Genomic DNA, 17,594 nt, shown 5'->3' with positions numbered 1-17,594 from the left:
CCTCAATGCTTGCTAGGCAAGTATTTTACCCCTGATCTAAATCCTCATCCCAGATAGAAAATTTTCATAGCTAGCATTTGCTCATGCACATAAATGAATGTTTATGCAAATAGGAAATCTTGGTGGAGAAGTAGAAACTATATAAAAATGAAACCAGGTATGGAGGAGTACATGTTTCTAATCCTAGTGCTTTGGAAGCTGAGCCAATAATTTGTGGTCAACCTATACTATGTAAGTGAACCTCCCAATAAATAAAATAATCCAAGTCAAGCTTGATATATGGGCATTAAAGTGATTACCTGTAATCCTAATGTGTGAGGTACAGGCAGCAAGATTGTAGATTCAAGGAGCTATGCTATTTAAAAAAAAGTTCATTTAGAACTGAAAATTAAGTCAGGTAATTCAAAACCAGGGGCTGTCAAGATAGTTCAGTGGAGAAAGTGCTTGCCACTCGAGCCTGGTAAGCTGAGTTTAGTTTCTGGAGTCTCCAGGCAATAGAGAATTGGCCTCACAGGGTTGTCCTCCACTCTCCATAGTATACCGTGCTCCTGTGCATGTGTGCACTTGAACACAAACCACATGGAAAGATTCGTAGGTCAAGACGTAACAGCGAAGAAACAGAAGGGAATCATTGTTAAGTTGGAGATAGCTTAGTCTGGAGTAACAAAGGTGAAAAACATCGACTATTCCATATGATTGTTATTCATATTACAGAACAGTTTTCTAAAGTTTATACTCTAGATGTCTTAGGATACCCTCTGAGTTACCTAACCTAAGACTTCTGGGTAGAGTATCCTTTTAACATTTTTTTTAGTCCATGTGTGTGTACTAATGTTGACTTGTGTGTACAAATACATACCACAGTACACATACAGAGGGCAGAAGACAACTTTTGGGTCCTAGGGGTTGAACTAAGGACATCAGACTGGCAAGGGCAGTCTCCTTTACCAATAGAGACATCTGGAAGCTCAGCATTTAACTGTATTACATAGCTGAGAAGTCCGTGCTGGCCAGAACTATGACAAAGACTTGCAAGCTTTGGGGAACTCTGAGGCCACCAGGGAAGACACCTGAAAAATGGGAACCATTAAGACGCTTGTGAAAAGTGAAGCCATCTCCAGCATAGTTACCTGTGTCGAGAGGAATCCTATCCCCTAGTCTAACTATTATGCTCCTGGTACCCTGTGTGTAGCCCAGATTTGGAAAGAGTTTTTTCAGTCTTTCAAACCAAGGTCACAGTTCCTTAAAACAGTCAGACTAATGTGATATTTCTTAATAATTGGGGCGTGGTGTGATCAAATGGTAAATTGTGCGGCGTTAACATCTTGAGAGTGTCTGTGTGCATGTGTCCTAGAAAGGACCTTGTTTGCTCAGCCTTCTGAGAAGGGGCTGGTTCGAGCAGGGTGTGGCCTCTGGGCCTTTTGGTTGCTGAGCTCTGAGGTCATCTGGACCTGGACAGCTCCTGCTGTTTTTCCTGCTCTGAGCCAGAGCTCAGCCTGTCCTCACCTCTCTCTGCTTTGGAGAGTCATTCCCACTAATTCTCCAGCCAGGGGTTTTGCTTTGAAGCCTGGTGGGGGCTTCAGCACCTACCCTTCCTCCCTCTCCTTGGCTCTTCCTCTCCCTGCCTCCTTCTTTCTTGTTCTGTGATTTGGAACCTTCATTGAGGAGCATTGTACATGCACAGAGGGACACAACCATACGTAAACTGCCTGATGAGTCATTGCACCATGGCACCAGCACAGATAGATGACGTTCTCATGGCTTGGTCTTTATGCTTGCTTCTGTTTGTCTTTTCTCTCAAAACACTCAGTTTAAGAAATTAATTGCCAAAAAAAAAAAGAAAGAAATTAATTGTAGCTGAGCAGTGGTGGTGGCACATGCCTTTAATCCCAACACTTGGGAGGCGGAGGCAAGCAGATCTCTGTGAGTTCCTGGACAGCCAGAGCTATTATATAAAACTCTGACTCGAAAAGCCAAAGAGAGAGAGAAGAAAAGAAATTAAAAGAATTAATTGTAGCCCTGTGTGGTGTTGCACACCTGTAATCCTAGCTCTTGGGAAGTAGAGGCAGGAGAATTCCTATAAGTTTGAAGTTGATTTATATAATGGCCAGCTGGAGCTGCGCAGTGAAGGCATCTCTAGAAATAAGTATAGAAAAAAAATTATAACATTAGGTTTCATAACCAATATTTCTATTCCTTCCTGTTTTTCTATGTGTGATGTGTGCATATCTGTATACAGATGAGGTCAAAGGGCGATGTCAGGCATCTTGCTCTGGAACTAGGGCTGACGGGATTCTTTTGTCTTGGCCTCCGTCAACACTAGGATTATATGTGCTCAGGCAGCAATGCCATCCCTTTCCCTCCCTCCCTCTCTCCCTCCCTCCCTCCCTCCCTTCCTTCCTTTTTCTTTTTTTGGTGTATGTGCGAGCTCGTGTGCGCATGTGTGCGCGTGTCCTGGGAACTTCAACTCAAGTCCTCATGCTTGAATAGCAATGGCACCTTCTCCCCAGCTCATCACCAATGTTTCTAAGACATCAGCAGAATAGAAGATGGGTGCTAGGGAGATGGCATAGTGAGTGACGTGGATGTCCAGACTTGTGTTTGGATCTCCATCGCCTACTTAAAAGTCATACATGGCAGTGCACGCCTGTAAGCCCCAGTCTAGGCAAATGGGCAAGCTCCATGTCTGGTGAACTGTCTGAAAAATGAATAAAAGTAGAGCATAGTAAAGTTCAGTCAACTTCAGCCTCTGCTGTCTACACACACTCATGCTGAGGACACTGTCGGTAGACATCCAAAAGTGTTCTGTAGACTTATGTCTGCCACATATCTAGATATACACGCGAAGTGTGTATGTGCGTATGTGATAGATAGAATTGTTCTCTCTTTCTCTCTCTCCCTGTGTGTGTGTATGTGTGTGTTTGGCTGTTCAAGTCACAGTGCAGAATCTGAAAGTCACAGCAGCTTTGGCCTGAGTGCTTACTCAGCTGGGCAGGGCACTAGAGTTGCTGCACAGGTTACTGCCATTCTCCCCATACTGCCAAGTCAGTGACTGTACTCCCCCCCCCCCCCTTTATTCTTTTTGATTGTCTGGTTGACTTTGTTTTGGCTTTGAACTCACAGAGACCCTCCTGTCTCTGCTTCCCAATGCTGGCAGGGATTAAAGGCCTGTAGCACCACACCCGACCCCCAACTGGTTCTTACAGAAGAGGGATTCAGAGTAAAATAATAGAATAGTAGTAATAATAGTAGAATAATCAGAGTAGAATAACTGCCTTGGAGCAGTTCTGAACTAAGGACTTTCTTGCTGGGGGACAGCCCCAGGCACCACGTCTGCGAGCAGCAAGGCAGCCCTTGAGCTCTCCATCCAGGAGGGAAGGAGGGAGGGAGGAGGAGGGAAGGAAGAGACCTTGCAGAACGCCTGGAAGACTGGAAGATAAGTTGGCAGCTGGGACAAAGCCCCCCCCCCAAAGACAGGCTTTACTTTGATTTATAATATAGTGTCTTCTTTTGAAATAGGATCTGACTGTATAGTGGGTCCATGCTGTCCTCAAACTCACAGAAGTCCTTCTGTCTCTGAGTGCTGGAATTAGATGCATGAGCCATGAGACCCTTCTTAAACAGTGTACTCCCCCCCCCTCATGTGTTGTTGAGAACACACAAGGGCCACTGTGCACAAGTCAGAGAAGAGCCTCAGGTGTTGGTTCTTGGCTTCCCTGTTGTTTTGAGGCTGCAGAGTTTGTAGTTTTCCCATCAGGCTCACTGGATTCTGACCTGGGGATTCTGTCTCCCGCTTCTCTGGCTGTCGAATGCTGGATTGCACAGGCTCATGCTGCTCTGTCTAGCTTTTTTTGTGTCTTTTGGGGATTCAAACTCAGGTCTTCACACTTGTGTGGCAAGCACTTTTACCCTTTATCCCCTGACCCATCCCAAGTTCCCCCTTTGTCTTCCTCCTTCCTACCCCCACACCCCCGCTTTTTCCTCATTTTTAAATTTGTTCTTTTGAGATAGTACCTCACCCTGGGGCTGAGACCTGCTTATCTTCAGCCGCCAGGACTCTGGTTATAGGCAAGAGCCACCATACCTGGGTAGATTGCTTTCAGTTACTTTTATTTGCAGTGCACATAAAATCTGTGTTTTAACCCTGACTTAAACTGTGGAGGTCCCTGGCTTGCACTCCCTAAGCTTTATGGGGATTAAGCCCTAGCATGAGTTTCTTTCTATTTTTAAAAATGGAATCATTTTCGCTCAATTAACATGAGTTTCCATGTGGCAAATTATAGCAGTAATAGTCAGATTACAATCTCATTTGTATGCAGAATTTGGTTTATAAGATTTAGGTTTATTTTTATGTATATGAGTGTTTTGTTTGTACACTGCATGACTATTGCCCTTGGAAGCCAGAAAAGGGTGTTGAAACCCCTGGAACTAGAGTTATAGATGATTGTTAGCACCGTGTGGGTCCAGGGTGCACCTCACCCCCAGGCCCTGGCCCATCCCCAACCCCCCCCAACATAAACATGATAGAGTAAATATTGCAGGCTTTGCGGCGCCTGTAGTCTCTGTCACAGCTACTTCCTGTGCTGATGCATGATGCAGACAGCATCCCTGAACGTGTGCCTGCATTCTGGTGAATTTTTATACGAGAAGAACTGGTCGTTGACTTGCAAGCCAGAGCTGCTGATTCCTCTCATGGCTCAGTTTCAGGGAAATACATGTCCATTTGCAGGAGATGGAGATGCTGCTGCCCATGATGGTTTACACCTGTGATCCCGGTCCTATAAGACAAAGACAGGAGGATCAGTTCAGGACCAGCTTGAACAATTTTATTGGGCTTTTTTTTCAAATTTAAAAAAAAAAAATTGAGTACTGGGGATGAAGCTTGGGAGTGGGATGCTTGCCCGAGGTGTGCAGGGCCCTGGTTCAGTCTCCAGTACCTACAGAAGGGAGAAAGGAAGAGGAATCCTATCAGGGGGTTGTCCCCCTGCTTTTTGTGGATGCTTGTCAAGGGGAGACTTCCTCAGGATGATGCATCTCACCTTTCTCCCTTTCAGACACAGGACCAGGACCTCAGCACAATTTCACCAGCAATCATCTTTGAATCAATGTTCCAGAACTCAGATGACCCTGCGGTTCAGGATGACCCTCTGCAGACAGGTGTGCTTTCACCTTCGCCCTTGACCAACTCCCCGGGTGCACGGGGAAGGTCTCCTTTTCAGTCTCTTGTTGGATTTCTGTGGACATTTTTCCTTCTAGTGTACTGCTCTGTTCATGAGTGGGTGGGATCCGCGAATCTGATGTGTAGGTAACACCGCTGGAATGGAATGTCTGTACAATACAGCTTTCCAGGACCAGCTGTCTTCTGACTAATCATGCCAGAAAGCTTGCCTCTTCTCTTTGCAGAAGAACCACAGGGTACTTTTGTTCTGGTTACATTTACTTAGTCTTTATAAAGTGTGCTTGATCAGGAAGCCAGGCCAGCTAGCCCATAAAGACTGTGTTTGTGGTGCCTATGAAGGTTGGGGCGTGGATACATGTTTCTTCTTTTCCTTGCCAGCTGCCTTGATCGAGAGTTTTAATGGTGATGCAGAGTCAGTCAGTGACGTCCCACCGCCTGCAGGAAACTCGGCGTCTTTATCTCTTCCGCTTGTACTGCAGCCTGGCATCTCTGAGCCACCCCAGCCTTTGCTGCCAGCCTCAGCTCCGTCCGCTCCTCCACCTGCTCCCTCCCTAGGACCTGGTTCCCAGCCGGCTGCCTTTGGCAGCCCCCCTGCTCTCTTGCAACCTCCAGAAGTGCCTGTTCCCCACAGCACACAGTTTGCTGCTAATCATCAAGAGTTTCTTCCGCACCCCCAGGCGCCACCCCAGACCATCGTACCAGGACTTTCTGTTGTTGCCGGGGCTCCTGCATCAGCAGCAGTGGCATCAGCTGTGGCAGCACCAGCCCCACCACAAAGTACTACTGAGCCCTTGCCTGCTATGGTCCGGACTCTGCCCCTGGGTGCCAACTCTGTCCTAACTAACAATCCTACCATAACCATCACCCCAACTCCCAATACGGCAATCCTGCAGTCCAGCCTAGTCATGGGAGAGCAGAACTTACAGTGGATATTGAATGGTGCCACCAGTTCACCACAAAACCAAGAACAAATTGTAAGTATCACCCATAAGCACACCCAGTGGGATGAAGTGTGTGTAGCAGACACAGCCCTTCCCCTCCTTTCTTTTCTCTAGTAGTAATGGGGATTGAACCTTCACACGCGCAAGGCAAGTGCTCTACCATTGAGAGATCCTCAGCCTTCAGTCTTTTATTTCAAAGGGGAAATGGCTAGCTTGTCTGTCTTGAAACATGTATCCATGTAGCTATTCCCCCCGTAAAGTGTTGCAGATCCCGGGGAATGGATCAGTAAAAGATAAAGATGAAGGGGCTGGAGAGATGGCTCAGAGGTTAAGAGCAGTAGCTGTTCTCCCAGAGGTCCTGAGTTCAATTTCCAGCAACCACATGGTGGCTCACAACCATCTGTAATGAGGTCTAGTGCCCTCTTCTGGCCTGCAGGCATACACACAGACAGAATATTGCATACATAATAAATAAATATTTAAAAAAAAAGATAAAGATGAAGAAAAATAATTTCAAAGTTGACCTAGTGAAGACATCTGAATAAATATTCCCTCTAAAGCTAATCACATCATCTGTGCCATCAGGCACGCCCAGCCTGTGGCCTGTGGGCTGCTTGTGTCCCAGGATAGCAGTGAGTTTGGCTCAGCATTAGCGACCACATCATTACCCTGTAATGACCCCAAAGGCCCAGGAAGTGTCCAGGCAGCAGATCTGTTTATTTTCTTCTTTTTTTTTTGCAATACAAGGGATCAGACTCATTGCCATACACATGCTGGGCTAATGCCCACCACCAAGCACACCCCAGGCCACAGGGTACTTTTCTAAGAATGCATTTGGTCTTGACTCTGGAAGTCACTTGACCATCATGTCAGTGTGCTGTGAGAGCCTAGTATTTGCCAGATTCTGTGCAGGAGGATACAGAGAAATGAAAGGCGTGATTTATTTAAGATGTACATTCAAGTAAAGAGACTAAAATATTAATATTACCAATGGGCAAAGAGCCCAATAATACCAGCAGTGAAGCAAAACAAAACAAAGCCCTTTCGCTGAGCTCTTACTGCATGTGACTCCATACACTCTGATAGGGTCTTGGTTTCTTGTTGAGAGGGGGCACGTGTGTGCCATGGCACATGTGGAGCCCAGAGGACAACTTATGGGAGATATTTCTTGGTGGCAGGTGTTTCTACCTACTAAGGTTTTTTGTTTATTTGTTTTTAGATAGGGTCTCTCTACAGAGCCCTGGCTGTCCAGGAACTCACTCTGTAGACCAGGCTGGTGTTGAACCCACAGAGCTCTGCCTGCCTCTGCCTCCTGAGTGCTGGGATTAAAGGCGTGCGCCACCGCACCAGGGTTCACTCTTTTAGTCTTTTCCAGTTTCATTTTTAGTTTTTGTGTATGAATGTGTTGTCTGTATGTTTGTCTACCTCGTGCTAGCCTGGTGCCCTCAGAAGCCATAATAGAGTGACTAGCCCATACAAGGCAAGGTGGAGCCTGTCCCCAGAGCTGTGCTACCTCTTAGCGTTCAGATACTCAGAGGCTGGCATGGTCACACAGGTCAAGTGGGCCTTGAGCCATGGCTAGGAATTGGGTGGGAAGTGGGAGGAACTATGGAGGGAAGTTTGTGCATGGGTTTAAACAAACTGGAGAGTAAGTTTAGAAATGGCGTGGCGACACCTGTGGATGAGATGAGCAGGGTCACTGGAATGGCTTTCCAGTGTTCTCTCCCATCTGCCAGCTTAGAGTCTGCACTGTTTTTCTGGATCTGCCCTTGGGAGCTGTTAAAGCAAATGTCATTCTTTGCCCATGTGAATCATTTACATATATTTCACTATGGGCCTCATACCTATAATCCCTTTGCTCAGGAGGTATAGGCAAGAGAACTAAGTTTAAGGCCAACCTGGGCTATAAAGCCAGATCCTGTGTCTCCACCCTCCCCAACTAAAAAGTAAAGAAAAAAGGGGTGGTGGGGGAGGACCGGACACTTGTGTCTCCCATCTCTTCTTTTTTGCCCCCTGTGCTGAGGCTAGACTGTGCCCGTGCCCTGCTACTGGGCCGCTTTCCTCTGCCGTCCATCATTCTGTCTCATGGTTCTGTTTACATCTTAGCTAGAAGTCAGGTTCTTCCCAGACTCTTAGTGGAGCATGGGTGATGTGTCTTAAAGTAGGATTAAAACAAAGCCCCTTTAAGACAAGAAAACAAAAAAACTTTTGAAATTTGTTTTTATGTGTGGGGGTATTTTGCTTGCATGTATGTGTGTGTACCACCTGTGTGTAGTGCCTGTGGAGGCCAGAAGAGGGCACCTGGAACTAGAAATCGAGACTGCCATGTAGATGCTACTATGTAGGTGCTGGGAATTGAACTCTGGTCTCTAGAAGAGCAACCAATGCTCTCAAATGCTGAGCTCCAATCCCCAGCAACCCTTAATATGTTAGGAAGTAAAATGAGATTCTAGTACAGGATTTTTTTGTTTGTTTCATTTTTTGAGATGAGGAATATTACATTAGGTCTGGTCTCAAACTGACTATGAACCAAGGCTGGCCTTGAGCTCCTGAGTGCTGTGTACCTCTGCACAGTTTGTGGTCTTTATAGGAACACCACAAAAGCTGATGTGTACTGTCTGCTCCAAGCTGCGTGTTCTCATTCATCTTCAGCAGCCTTTGAGACTCTTCAGTTAGCTTCCCAGCCTTTATAGGAAACCGGGGCTCTAATGACTCAAGTCATGTGGCTGCAGTCTCAGCCTGGGAGGTAGAGGCAGGTGGATTGCAGATTTGTGGCAGCCCGGGCTACACAGTGAGAGCTTGTTCCATAAGACAAAACAAAAACAAATGAAAAAGTCCATTCATTTGCCTGGACATGAATCTGGTTTAGCCAAGTCCAAGACCCACAGCGGAACTCTCCTGAGCCTTCGGAGTCCTGTGTGTTTATTATAGACAGCCATAACCTGCCCTGGGTGGTCAGCCTAGACCCCGAGGGGTCAAAAGGAACTTTCCAACTTTCACAACAGAATTGGGATGGGCAAAGCTAGCCCAGAACTCCCTCTAAGAAGGCCATCGCTCGAGAAAAGCAACCTCGGAGGAGTCTTTGGACAAATACAATCCACTGGACTAGGCAGCTGGGAGACAGCCAAGTAATGGGGACAAAGCTGGCCTATAATGCCGGCATGGAATGTCAAACAGTACAGTGACCTCATCTCGGTGCACAAACAAAACACCCTTCAGTACAGAAATGCCTCAACACTGAGGGTTTATATTTTCCTGGGGGACCACTGCATCTGGGGCGGCTTGGGAGCCTTGGGTGGCCGCCATATTGGAGTGGCCATAGTGTGACTTTGTTGTGTTGTGTTTTCCTCAGCAGCAAGCATCGAAAGTCGAGCAGGTGTATTTCACCACTGCAGTGCCAGTAGCCAGTAGCACAGGTATGTCATGCCACAGCGTTAAAGCCACGATCTAAGGGCTCTTTGTCCTTGCTTCAGTTTTTAAGGGTTTTTAAATCGTGAAACAGCCTTAAGTTGACATTACTTTGTTTACCGAGTAAACATGTTCTCATGGTGAGCAGAAGCCAGTGTGCTGCTGGTGAGAATGTGGGCTCCGTTCCATTTCCCCAGTCCAAGTGCTTTCCCTGTGATGGAGCTTGGGCTTGTAAGTGGAACCAGGGGAAAACGGCTAAATCACAGCTGATGCTAAAGAGGGCAGCTGTTAATTCACGGGGCTCTTTTTTAATTACAGGAAGCAGCAGCAGCATCTGGGTCAGGGACTTAGCAGAGCTGAAAGGTCTTTCATTTGAGTGCAGTTTCCTTTTTCTCTTTTGCTGGTACTGGGGCCTGAACCCAGCAGTTTATGCCTGCTAGTCAAACTTTCTACTGCTGAGCTGTATCCCTCGGCTAGATCTTTCTTTCTTTTTTTTTTTTTTTAAAGATTTATTTATTTATTATGTATACAACTTTCTGCCTCCATGTATACCCACACGCCAGAGGAGGGCGCCAGATCTCATTACAGATGGTTTGGAGCCACCATGTGGTTGCTGGGAATTGAACTCAGGACCTCTGGAAGAGCAGACGGTGCTCTTAACCACTGAGCCATCTCTCCAGCCCCCTAGATCTTTCATTTGGAACTTTTTCATGTATTAAACCCACCAGGCATGGTGGTACATGCCTGTCCTGCCAGCACTGTGGGGCTAAAGCAGGAGGATTGAGAGAATTCAGCTCCAGGTTAGCCTGAGCCGTGTAGTGAATTCTAGTCCACTCTGGTAAAAACCTGCTGTGGCAGGTACACTGACATAATTAAGGGGGTAAAATAAGGGTAAAAGGAAGGAAAGATAAAAAATGGGACCTAACCAGCAGGCCTTGGTGGCACACATCTTTAATCCCAGCACTCAGGAGGCAGAGGCAGGCGGATCACTGTGAGTTCGAGGCCAGCCAGGGCTACAAAGAGAAATGGTTTCAAAAACAAAAACATTGGGGCTCAAAGAGATTCATTGACTCTCCCAGGATTGTAAGTGAACTTACAAGAGAGATCTCTGAGCACCTTGTTCCCACCCTATGTCTTCTTAATAGCCTTCAGCTCTGTTGTACACAGAACCTGGCTAAGTACAGAGCCTATGTGTGCATAGTACACATGAAAGTGAATTGAGAATGAATAGAGCACATGTGTGCACAGTTCACATGAGCCAGGCGGTGGTAGCACACGCCTTTAATCCCAGCACTCGGGAAACAGAGACAGGAGGAGGATCTCTGAGTTCCAGGACAGGCTCCAAAGCTACAGAGAAACCCTGTCTCGAAAAACCAAAACAAACAAAAAATACACGACCGTGAAATGAGAATGGATACAGAGCACATGTGTGCTTAATACACATGAACGTGAACCGAGAACAGATGTGAACGTTGCACATACCAGGCTGGCTGTGGAAGAAAGCAGTTGACACCTCCCGTATGTCAGCCATGGTCCTAAGGAGCTGAGCAGGTCCTGTTCAGTGTGGAGAGGGTACAGGAGGCAAGCAGCAATGCCGTGCATTTGCCTGGCGCTCAGCACTGGCTGTCGCTGATCTGTCACAGCCTTCAGGGAACACCACCTGGGGCAGGAAGAAAGCAGAGAGTCAGCTGGACCTTGAAAGATGAGACTAATTCTTCCAAAGAACAGCACTGTCTGCCCCGCCAGTTTAGGCAAAGGGAAGAGCCCAGAGTATGCCGACAAGAAGAGACGCATTTGCTATGGCCTACACAGATGGGCACCAGAGAGGGACAGGGTGCATCCTAGATTGTGTGGGTGGCTCTTCTAAGAAAGGAGTGTCATAGAGGGATGGGGGAGCACCTGACAGGCTTTTTCCCTGAGGAAGAACCTGATCCAATTTAAAGCATAGCAAAACCCAAAGTATGGCATCTTGCCTGCCTATTCTGCCTGGTCTCGGTAGCATTCAGTTCTTCCCAGTCCATACTCCCCCTCCCATCTTGCCTCTGCTCCTCTCTCGCCTCTCCCACAGGGAGCTCTGTCCAGCAGATCGGCCTCAGTGTTCCTGTGATCATCATCAAGCAAGAGGAGGCCTGTCAGTGTCAGTGTGCCTGCAGGGACTCTGCCAAGGAGCGGGCAGCCGGCCGGAGAAAGGGCTGTTCTTCCCCACCCCCTCCAGAACTGAGCCCCCAGCCTCCTGATGGGCCCAACCTGCAGCTGCCACCCTAGACTTCTCCCTCACCCTTGCTCCCCTCATCCTCCTCCACTGGACCCTCCTCCTGTGAGCAAAGCAGACAGGCTGAGGCTCCTCAGACCCTCCGAAGTGTTAAGTGCCATGGACGTGTCAGAGTTCCTGTCCCTCACAGCCTGGACGCCCCGTCCAATCCAGTTCCGAGTGAAGCACTACTGCAGGGTAGAGGAGACGGCCTGACCAGCAGCTGCTCGGGGGACGGGCCTGTGCGTGCCCCTTCAGGAACAGGGTGAGCAGGAAGTAGCGGGTGTGATGCTGCCATCATGGGGTCAGAAATTGGAAGGATGAAGAAATCTGCCATCTGAAAGCCTCACCTTTCAGACATATTTTCTTTACTCATATCCCAGGAACATCCATTTTAAGGAACTGATCTTTGGAGGAAAACAAAAACAAAAAAAAAGGAAAAAAAAAGCTAAGTTATAAGTGGACTGTCTGGCTGCACTGTGTGTCACTTTTGCTTATTGTTCTGTGAACTTGGAAACTAAGGTTACGTGTGCATAAAAGTTGTAAATGAACGGGTGTGGTTTCCATCAATTTGGTGCTGCCCATCACTGCACTGGGGTCCTTGTGGATGGGCAGGAAGTGCAGTGTGCTGCGTGTTGCTCCTCCCTCTCTGTCTTACTGAATCTGAGGTGACGTCTCTCTGGAGGGCCTGACCACTGTTCTGTGGAAGCGGGCAGTGGAAAGGGCAGGTGAAAGTTGTGAGCTAGACAGGGTGAGATTGTTGTGTTGTTGGCGCTTTGTTTCTGTGGAGCTTGGAAGAGATGCAGAGGGGCCTGTCCTGTATCCTGCTCAGTCCAAGTGAGCAGCATCAGGCCCCTGGCCATGGTGATGCGGTGGTTCTGCAGGGCCCTGAGGCAATTTGACAGCTCTGTTGATCCTGGCTAGAGCTGGCTCTAGCAAAGCCAAGTCCTTGCCTTCTGGGCTTTTCCCATTTCTCCGTGCTTGTCAGGGCTAGAAGTTTGGACTGCATCGCTCCTAAGGAAGCGCCCTATTTTATCCATAGTGAACACAGGGCTGATGGCCAGTGGCCGCCAGGGTCTGCCTGCCGCCTCAGAGCAGGAGGGCCGCTTCTCCCAAGAAGGTACAGAGTGAAGGGGGTTGGATGAAGTAGCAGGTGGTACCCAGGTCTAGCCAGGCTTTTGTTTATCCCCTCCCATCTCCATCCTCACATCTCTAGATTTTGCATACAGCCTCACACAGTGCAAACAAGGATGTGATTTCTAAACAAAAAGGGATAAAAACGAAAACGATGATCTTCTACTCAGGGTAAAACAAAAATTCCCCTTCCACCAAAAAGCCTGAAGCTTGCAGTCAGTTACCTCATTTGGAATGTTTCATTAAGTTGTGTTCTAGGATTTTTTATTAGTGTATAGAATTGTGTCCATCTACCTGCCTTTGGCTCCAGGTTCCTGCCTCTTCAAATATAGTACAATCCATAGGAAAACGGGATCGTCTGTCCTTCAGCTTGGAAAGTTCAGTGGCCGGGCCGGGGTCTGGAGGTCTCGGCCTCCTTCCCGGAGCAAGGTCCAGGGCCCAGACAAGATGAGAGCTGTGTAGGTTGCCCTCCTGCAGCCCGTCAGGATAGTGTCCTTTCAGAAGGCCCTTGTCTAGAGGCAAGATATTTCGGGACAACTGAACAAGGGAGTCATGGCAGTGGTAAGGGGAAGACGGGTGCAGCCAACCAGGAAGCTTTGCGTCAGGCCCTTGATGTTTCTGACTTCTGAGGAGAGCAGCGAGAGGGGCACCATGGGGTTCTGGTTCGCTGGGAGCTGACATAGGAAAGGAGCCCAGGGAGGATGTGTGGAAGGTTGTAATGGTTTAAATGTGGCTTCTTGGTTAGCTCAGGCTGTACTCTTAATGATCCCTTCCTGGGTCACTGGCTTTTCGCTCTCCACAGTTGCGGGTATGGAAGAAGCATTTAAGCAGTGTTAAGGCTGACGTGTTTCCAGCTGCAAGAGTTAAGTATTTGTCTTTGTGGGTGGCTGTAGAACATAAGAGACTCTCAGCTCCAAATAGCTTTTGGAAATTGAGGAATGTGCTTGAAAACCAGTAGTTGTGCAGGGCCAGGTGTATTCCGTGGGCTAGCCAGCCTTCCCTGCCAGGCCATGCCAGCTCTCCTCCTAGAAGCCCAGCTTCTAATGCCAAGAACCCTGACTAGACTAGAGCCAGAAAGCCCCTTCCTAGAGAGTGGTTTCTCAGGGGAATGAACTTAGGGTAAGGCCAAACAGAGTGGATTCTGGCAGGTGGAGGTAAGCCTTTGTTTCCTCTCATGGCAGCCTTCACCATTGTCACCCTATAGAGCACACCTGGGCTACCACTAGCATTTCCAGTTTAGCCCCTTCCAAGACACTAGTCCACAACAAGGGTGGAGAGTGGACCTGGTGGATTTAAGAGGTAGTCAGGTAATCTTGGTCCCGCCAAACTGCCTTATAAATGTGGTCCTTCCCAGACAGAAGGGCAAGGTTGAGCGAAGGTGGCTCAGTCTCCTTGACAGGGTCTGGCCAACCTCCTGGGGCAACACTAGTTTGGTGACTGAAGTTGTGCCATGTATTGGCTTACTCCAGTTTAGAAGATCATTGGTACAGCGCTAAGGAGAAGCCTTGAGATGTGGGGACCTCTCTAGGTAGAAGGCAAGGGGGCTTCCCTTCACTTCCAGAGAGTCAGTACATGGGAAAAGGTGGTTTTCTAAGTCAGGGCAGTGGACTGATGGGGTAATGGAGGTAGATGAGGTTTTCCTGAGGCTTTGTATGATGCTGAATGTGTCCAGAGGGACAAATTTGCAGAACCTCATATTGGTATATTAAAGAAATAATAAAATAAAAAGCACTTTAGGTTACTTTATCTTTAACCCAATTGCTGCAATTTCTGTTGTGTATGTATATATATACATATATATATATACTTCCCACAAAGTTTTATTTTTTGCTCATAATAAAAAGTTGAGGTGTGAAAAGAAAAGCACTTACTTCAGTGCAATATATGCGTAGCTTGACAGTTGTTATCCCATGTGGCCCTGGCCCAGCCTGTTTTTCCGTCAGCCCTATGCTGAAGCTGTCCATAGGGAAACACTTCTGCATCTCAGCAGCTGCTCAATCTATGCAAGCCTATGTGAGTCCCGGGCGCCCCCCTCAGGCCCTCCGCGGAACTGCTGCAGCTGTTTTCTTCTGACTGTTGAGCCCCCTTTCTACCATTTCTTGGTCCCCCTGCTGTCCTTCTCCTCTTCACCATGACAAAATGATTCCTGAAAGGGACAGGTTGCTCCCAGGTAAAGACCCGGCACCTTCTAGACTTTCATATCTGTAATCACATCCATTGAAGGTAATGCCTTCTCCAGTGTCACTGAAACTATTGATTGTGGAACTGCACCGCTATTGCTCGTTTACAGCTTTTTTTTTCTACACCCCCAATCAGAAATATGTTGGAAGAAAGGAATGGGCAATACAAGCCATTTCTGTACTGTCCTCTGCACTACCTGAGTTGGCTCAAAGCAGACTGCGCGGGCTTCCTCAAATCCTGTCATAAGGCCGCTGCTAGTCTCCCTCACGGGTCCCACCTCATCTTAAATCCCAGCTGAAGACGAGAGGCGTTTTAAAACCCTTCAGCCAGAGCAAGATTTCCCTGCAGTCTGCAAGCGGGTCTGCTGTGACATAGCTGGGAAATCGTCCATCTCCTATTTGGGGTGGAAGGCGTTTAATCACAAAGCCAGATAATACATATTTCTGATTGGTCAATCTGTTTGGCCTGTTTCTGGAATATTCTTGGATAAAAGGGTCTTGTTTCTTATGCCCCTGCTCTTGGGAGGTTGATGATTAGCCTGGGCATTTCTCACTGTTACTCCTGGTGGCGAGAGGGCTTCTCGGTCTGCACTGAAAACATGAGTTATTGCATCTGTCAAGGGATATTATAGTACAAGTGGGGTTTAAAAACCATGCATTGTTCCTTTGGTGGTGGCCTACTGGGCCAAAAATAAGTGATAATGTCACGTCGCTTTCTCAACAATGCAGTTTCTACTTTTTTTACAGGAAATTTTTTCGTAAAACTTTTTTCCACCAAAACCTAGGGTGTTTTTGCAATATCCACATTGCCCTCGTGGTGCCAAGTCAGAGGCTTGTCTGTCCTGGCCTCGTGTGTTCTCAGGCCTCCCAAGGGCTGTTAGATTCAACAGTCTGCATCTTTTGTTGTGCTTTGGAGAAAATGTCACTGAGGTTGGAGTTGCAGGCAACTATTCCCTGTTCCTGTGAACTCACCCTAGTTCCATTTCGGGGAGGGTGGCTGGAAACAGGCTTTTCTGGCTCAGACCTAGCCCGAAAAGGCCACAAATTCTCTTTTCTAACACACACTAAATCATTGGCCAGTGGTCTTGGTGACAAGTTTTTAAGTCCCAAATAGTTTTATTTGGATTATGTAAAAGTATCAAATTTATTTTAAATGTAAAACATGGGAACAATGGACTTCCACTGAGCGATATGAAAACGTTACAGGTTCAGTACTTCCAAAGGAAGAAACTTCCAAACCCAAAAAAGAAATACGAATTTGTATTTTTGAAGAATGTGAAATAATGGTGTTTGCTTAATTGCTCATTTTGTATAAACTTAATATTGTACTTTAAAATATCTGCTATGAAGTGAAAATTTAACTTTTTGGAATTGAAAAAGCAATATTAAATACTAATGAAATCTTAATTAAATGCTTATTTAAATCTGGTAGTACTTGTGGCATTACTTCCCATCCCTGTCCCTGGGTGACATTTTCAACCCCATTGATGGCTTGCCCAGCCATCAAGTCTTGGAGGGGGGACAGAAAGGAAAGGCCGGTCACCAGGAGTCTGCAGGTTTCCTTTTAATCAATACTCTGCTGAAGTGTTTTATGGGGCCGGGAGCCCCCAAAGCATGAAATGAACATGTAGTACCACCTGGAACCCCCAAAGCAGGCCAGACCACTTGGCCAGCACTGCTGGCCTGCCGGAGTCCAAGTACTCCAGACTGGATATTCGCTGGCTACATTTCAAAACACAGTCCTGCCTTCAGCCAGGACGACGAGGAGTGAACCCAGCTGCTAGTAGAGTTGCCATCCCAGGCTGAGGGCCAAGTACCAGCAACTGCCAGTGAAGACTGACCCCTTTAGTGAAGGGAGTTGGTCAGAGTCCAGCCACCGGCCCTGGAAAGGGACAGAAGTCAGGGTGCCTGGCTAGGAAATAGTCAAGGCTCCGCAGCTCCATCGCCAGCATCCTTTGGAAGGCCACCTCTGGAGGGTACAGCTGACTGGGGCGACGCTCCGGACTTGGCTGAACCGTTCTAGATGAAACAGAAAAGGGGGGAAATGAGCCTGGGAGGAAAGGCCTTAGGTTAGGCCCCGCAAGGATAAGGCCACTTGGCATCTCGACAATACCGTACTTTTTCAAAACCTCACCCAGATCAAAGGAGGTTAAGTGTGGAGCGGTGGGGATGCGCTTCCACCCTCCTCCTATGGGACGGGGGCGAGCTTGGCCGGTGTAGTCAGTGAGGAGACCCCACCTCCCCAGGCCCAGCCCGGAATGGGCACTGACCCCGCCACCAGCCGGCTCCGGACGCCTGCGGCCCAGCTGCCGCAGCATCTCCTCGCAGGCGGCGATGGTGTCCAGGAGCTGCCGCTGCCGCTGCTCCACGGCGTCCAGCAGCTGCTGGGCGCGCTCATCCCGGGGCGGCTGCGGGGGTGGCCTCCCGCCGAGCCCCAGCCCCGCCTTCCCGCGGTCCACGCCGGCAGCCTCCCTGCCCGGGAGAGAGACGGCGTCAGGGCC

At 48.1% G+C, this 17,594-nt stretch overlaps 2 protein-coding genes across 3 annotated transcripts in view; one reads left to right on the top strand and one right to left on the bottom strand.

Moving 5' to 3' along the window:
• The window catches only part of Mtf1 (metal regulatory transcription factor 1), a 43,308-nt gene extending 30,978 nt beyond the window's left edge, over nucleotides 1-12,330 (top strand). The window contains exons 8-11 of one of the 2 annotated variants that reach the window (XM_026781990.1): nucleotides 5,055-5,157; nucleotides 5,558-6,153; nucleotides 9,476-9,536; nucleotides 11,597-12,330. In XM_026781990.1, the coding sequence (XP_026637791.1) occupies nucleotides 5,055-5,157; nucleotides 5,558-6,153; nucleotides 9,476-9,536; nucleotides 11,597-11,793 (957 nt within the window). In that variant the 3' untranslated portion in view covers nucleotides 11,794-12,330. Of the gene's footprint in view, nucleotides 1-5,054; nucleotides 5,158-5,557; nucleotides 6,154-9,472; nucleotides 9,537-11,596 lie in introns of both variants that reach the window. The other variant, XM_005353272.3, reaches the window with a different exon arrangement.
• A 4,309-nt stretch (nucleotides 12,331-16,639) lies between these two features.
• C10H1orf122 (chromosome 10 C1orf122 homolog) lies at nucleotides 16,640-17,591 on the bottom strand (the record flags this gene model as incomplete). Its single annotated transcript, XM_005353417.3, has 2 exons — nucleotides 16,640-17,112; nucleotides 17,364-17,591. Coding segments are annotated over 2 exons (324 nt in total), but the record flags the coding sequence as incomplete, so codon positions are not given.
• Nucleotides 17,592-17,594: the final 3 nt, after the last annotated feature.

Source organism: Microtus ochrogaster, chromosome 10, assembly GCF_000317375.1.
Source record: "Microtus ochrogaster isolate Prairie Vole_2 chromosome 10, MicOch1.0, whole genome shotgun sequence".
NCBI classification, from domain to species: domain Eukaryota; kingdom Metazoa; phylum Chordata; class Mammalia; order Rodentia; family Cricetidae; genus Microtus; species Microtus ochrogaster.
The sequence above is the reverse complement of the archived record's forward strand: the minus strand, read 5'-3'. Positions and strand labels throughout refer to the sequence as shown.